General features: G+C 35.2%; 1 protein-coding gene across 1 annotated transcript in view; it reads right to left on the minus strand.

The window, feature by feature from the left end:
• Positions 1–4,185: 4,185 nt before the first annotated feature.
• LOC106871767 (vacuolar protein sorting-associated protein 54) overlaps positions 4,186–5,699 on the minus strand; it is a 434,878-nt gene continuing 433,364 nt past the window's right edge. The window contains exon 27 of the mRNA XM_052971965.1: positions 4,186–4,402. Within this exon, the coding sequence (XP_052827925.1) occupies positions 4,291–4,402 (112 nt within the window). The 3' untranslated portion in view covers positions 4,186–4,290. The remainder of the gene's footprint in view (positions 4,403–5,699) is intronic.

Below are 5,699 nucleotides of genomic sequence, written 5' to 3' on the forward strand. Positions count from 1 at the left end.
ATATACGTTTATATATTCAGTTTCCAAGATTCTTGATGTGAATTCGTGTGTCAAAACAGATATTGTTGCATTTGGGGATGGTCATGTTGCCAGTTTAGCCAGTAAAAACACACGCACTATATATTTGGTGTTCACTTGCTTCAGCTTTATTTTATAGTAATCTGTGACCTCATCAGTGGTCCTTTGCTTTCTTTTTTCTTTTTTGTGTGTCTTTCCTTACTAATGAACAACCATTTTGTATCTCTATTGTATGTGTCTGTATTTGCACATGCATATACCCCTGTGTCTATGTTTAGTATGAATATAATATAATGCAATGAATATAATATAATACACAGATAAATAAATGGAATTAAATACAAAAAAAGCAAGAATAAAGTAGATATAAACACATGAACAAAATAAAAACAAATTAAACAAATGTGTAGAAACAGGGGATACTGATAATACAGACACATTCCCACACACACACAGGGGTATACGCATGCGCAAATAGAGACACATACAATAGAGATACAAAATGGCTGAGCATTAGTAAGGAAAGACACACAAAAAAGAAAGAAGAAAGCAAAGGACCACTGATGAGGTCACAGAAGTGTGATGAAAGAACTCTGGCTGAAATACGATTAATATAAAATAAAGCTGATGCAAGTGAACACCAAATATATAGTGCGTGTGTTATTCGCTAAACTGAGAAACATGAGCATCCCCAAATGCAACAGTATATATATATGTATAAATAGGTTGTCAAGAAAGTTCTTGTGGTTTTTAACCTTTAAATTCAGATGCACGTATCTCGGCTCAAACAAAACTTTATTAATCAAAATAATCACCATCAGAATCAACACACTTTTGCCAACGTGAAGCAAGTTTATTTATGTCAGTAGCGTAAAAATGCTGTGTTCTGATGGTGATGAAGTTGTTGAAGGCATGTTTGGCATTGTCTTGGTTTTTGAAGCATTTCTCATGCAGGAAGTTGTCGAGATGCTTAAAAAAGTGGTAGTCGGTAAGCAAGAGGTCTGGTAAGTATGGTGAATGAGGCAGAGTTTCATAGCCCAATTCATTCAACTTCTGCGGGGTCAGTTGTGCGACATGTGGCTGAGCATTGTCGTAGAGAAGAATTGGTCCTTTTCTATTGACCAATGCTGGCTGCTGTTGTCGGAGTTTCTTATGCATTTCATCCATTTGCTGACAGTACTCTGCCGTAATGGTTTCACCTGGATCTAAAAAGCTGCGATGGATGAGACCAGCTGCAGACCACCAAACATGACCTTCTCTTGATACAACTTTGGCTTCAGGAAGTGTCGTGGAGCTTCATCAGCATCCAACTACTGAGCTGAGCATCGCTGGTTGTCATAAAGAATCCATTTTTCATTGTAAATCACAATCTGGTTGAGAAACAAGTTGTTCTTGTTGATAAAAGAAAGGAAGATGACACTTCAAAACGACGTTTTTTTTTTGGTTGCCGTTCAATTCATATTTTTGTTTTTCCAATCTCTTTCAAGTGGTTGGAAATTGTCGTATATGTTACATCTAATTCAGAAGCAAGCTCTTGAAGAGTTGTGAGTGGATTGGCTTTAACTAAGGCTCTTAGCTGGTCGTTGTCAACATCCAATGGCCGACCACTACGCTTATCATCTTCAGGACTCTTGTCACCGTTATGAAATTTCTTGAACCACCATTGTGCTGTATGTTCATTAGTGGTTCCTGGGCCAAATGCATCATTGATAAAGCGAGCTGTTTCAGCAGCTTTTCGGCCTAGCTTGAACTGGAATAAGAAAATTGTGCGAATTTGCTTTTTGTCCATGTTGTATTCAACGCTCCGGAAAAAATGGCAATATTATTTAAAAAGAAAAAGAGTAACACAATTAGAGAGAGCGAAAAACGGGCTTTAAAATGATATATAAAGTCAAAGTAATTTAGCGAAAATTAATTTGAAAATACATAATTTAAAACCAAAATTAAAAATTCTGCAAGAACTTTCTTGACAACCTAATATAAACAATTGCAGTGTAGGTGTTTATAAGCCATTTAAAAACACACAAAAACCGTTTTTTTGTGTGTTTTTAAATGGCTTATAAACACCTTCCATGCTGCAATTACTTTTGTTTCAGCACATGATCTCAGATCAGGTCACTTGCTATGCAAGTACATCTCCATAATATATATATATATATACATATACATAAATGTATGCATGTGTATACTATAGCCTCAGGCAGACCAAAGCTTTGTGAGTGCATTTCGTACATGGAAACTGAAAGAAGACTGTTGTATATATGTGTGTGTGTGTGTCTGTACCCCAACCATTGCTTGACAACTGATGTTGCTGTGTTTATGTACCTGTAACATAGCAGTTCGGAAAAGATATTGATAGAGTAAGTACTTGGCTTACAAAGAATAAATTTTGGGATCGACTTCTTCGACTAAAGGCTGTGCTCCAGCATGGCCGCAGTCACATGACTGAAACAAGTAAAAGAATAAAAAAGTATGCCATTTTAATCCTGCGCAACACTGGGTATCTCCGCTAGCATATCTATATATTTATACTTAAATATTTATCGTCTGAAAGCTTCACCTTTTTGTTTTCTCTCGTTTTGCATGTACACATACTTTGTATTTTATATCCAAATTATTATATTTAATATATCTAACCCATGGCAACATGGACAACAGACGTTAAATGATGATGATCTAATTTGTTTATCTGCATAATTGCCTCTATATCCACTCAACTTGATCCTTCTTATAGACATTCTTTACCCTGTGAAATTGATCCCCTGTAAAGACATATGAGTGCTACTAAGTGTCTTCTATACTGAGAACCTCTGGATTTCTTATATATATATATATATATATGTGTGTGTGTGTGTGTGTGTGTGTGTGTGTGTGTGTGTGTGTGTATTTTGCTTAGGCATTGCAAGACTAATAATCCAATGTAGAACTCAATATATGTTTCAGAATGAAGTGTCAGCTGAGTATAGCATGGTAATAAGAGAGATGAAAGGAATAAATGATTATCTTCTGAATTTCATTGGTTTACAGCTGTTCTCTCTAGTCTATGCATGTCCTCTGCATTCAGAGCCCATGTCTCACTACCTTGGAGTATAGTCGTTTGTACACAAGCATCATACAATCTACTGTTCATTCTGAGAGAGAGAGAGAGTCCTTTCATTGCCAACAAAGGTAGTCGCTCTCTGAACTTCCTCCATCCTATTCTTATTCTAAAAACAACATTTTCAGAGCATCCACGCCCATTGCTAATTTTGTCACCTTGGTAACAGAAACTATCTACTACCTCAAGAGAGCCTCCTGGGCATTTGAGGGAGTCTAAGTCCCGTATGCTCTGGGTGCTTATCATTCCTGCACATCTGCCACACACGGAGGTAACCTTATCTGTTAATCTATCTGTGATTCCACTGCATCTGTGATTCCACTGCAATGATATATGTGTGACCATAGCTTACACTGGGTGCAACAAATGGAATTACTACCCGCTCCTTTCCTACATATTGAGCAGGGTCATTTTACCTGATGGAAAGAGAGTCTTATCTGTCTTCTTGCTAACAACAACTTTGGTCTTAACTTTAAGGCCCTTTGATTCAAGGTTTCCATACATGAAATTTCTCTTCCAATTTAGAGAAGAAACAGTGATGCAGTCAACATAATACGAAATACTTTGATGACATTATTACTGCAAAACAGCTCCAACAATTAAAGTAATTGCAGTAGTGACTGCAAAAACAGTAGCACCAGCTCCATCTTTTAGCTCCTTGTTGTTTACTATCTAAAGCCATGAATACTCATTACTATACTATACATTAATGTAATTTTAGATACACTATGTATGAATAAAAGATGAGATGGTCATAGTGGAAACATCTTTAAACAAAGACCATTGACAAAATTGCATTAGGTACTGTAGTCCTAGTTGTACTAAATGAAAGTTGGGTTAGTCACAGAACATATTTGATCACAGGTTAGGGTTAAACAGATCAGGCATTAAACAAGAATAACTACAATTTATTAGGTAGTGTAGTCCTAGATGCCCTATGCATGAATAAAAGACAGAATGATCAGGGTTGGAACATCCTCAGTACACTATGTCTCTATAAAACAAGATGAAGATCACAGATATAGTCACAGACTTGTTAAAAATTCACAAAAATAATTAACAAAAACAAATTTAGCATAATTATTTTAATTTTACTAGATTAATCAACAAAACTTGTTAACCAAACAGTTTATTTCAATAAATGTTTGAGATAAAATTAATTAATTAAGGAGTAGTCATCTCTCATGGTTTGTGTTCCAAACTGTTTGCAAATCATTAATTATATCAGTAATTCCTTTTAATTGTTTCATGCTGTTTTCATAAAAATTTATGTCTGCATTGACCAACCTAAAACAGATGAGAAATATAGAATTAATGTTAAACACAGTAGAGCAATCATGTTCATCATGTTTTATTGCTGTGTGGTTAAGAATTTACTTCCTAAGCAAATGGTTTTGAGTTCAGTCCCATTGCATGACATCTCAATCAAGTGTCACCTAATTTAGTCCTGGGTTAACCACAGCTTTGTGAGTGGATCTTTGTGTAGTGTATGTGTATGATTGACTTGAAATCATGTGATAGTTGTAAATTAGTGCTACTATCATACAAGTATTTTTTTGTTTCCAATCTTTCATGATGTTCAACAATTAAGGAAAAATAGGTAAAGATTGGTGACAAGTAAGGCATCTGATCATAAAACATATGCTTCAGTGACTGCTATCTGACTCATGTAAACATGGAAAAATGGACATAAAATAATGATGATGATATGTATGTACATACATGCTACTGATAACAAGAGGTTATTTGAGGAAACATTATTTGAATGTGAATATTAGTTTCAGCTTGAAGGAGTATTTAAAACAAATTGCATCTCTTGGATCAAATTCATTTTAAAATCTAAAAAATTGCATCTCTTGGATCAAATTTATTTTAAAACCTAAAAAAATTAATTTTATTAAATAGAGGGAAGAAGTATTTTGTGGGCATATTATGCTGCATTGAAATCATTCAAATGCTTATGTTTAGAGTATTTGTTATCATGTGTGGTGATGATGTCTAAATGTATTGACATCAAGTGGTAGAGAAATACCTCAAAATCAGAGGTATGTTAAAATATTGAAGTGTAAACTTATGTGTATAGGGCAGGTATGAGGTGCCAGTTTTGTGTACAAATGGAGGACTGACCTGGAGAATAGTAGTTTCCAATTTGATAAGATGAACTTGAATCTAGTGAAAATTTCAGTTGGACTTGTCACCAAAGACCACACTGCTGCAGCTCAAACATGTGGATTTATGCTGCAGATTCATTGACCCTTTCGTTACTAACCCGGCCGTAGCCGGCCGAAAAATTTTTTGGTTCATAAGACTAACCCGGCTGTAGCCGGCCAAGCGTACCCGTTGTTATTTAAATGTATATTTGAACCCAAATCTCGTTAGTACATTCGTTAAAACACCTGATTTCACTTTGCAAACAGTTGAGTTATTGTCTCCCACATTGTTTGGCGTGATATTTGAACTCAGTGAATTTTGGAAGATTTTTTTCCATATTTTTTGCAGCGTTAATTTTTTTCAACTTTGAAGATGGAGAGGAGTTTCATGCTATCAAGCAGTGATTCCGAATTTGAAGGTTTTTCAACAGAAG

This window comes from Octopus bimaculoides, chromosome 11 (assembly GCF_001194135.2).
Source record: "Octopus bimaculoides isolate UCB-OBI-ISO-001 chromosome 11, ASM119413v2, whole genome shotgun sequence".
Lineage (NCBI taxonomy): Eukaryota > Metazoa > Mollusca > Cephalopoda > Octopoda > Octopodidae > Octopus > Octopus bimaculoides.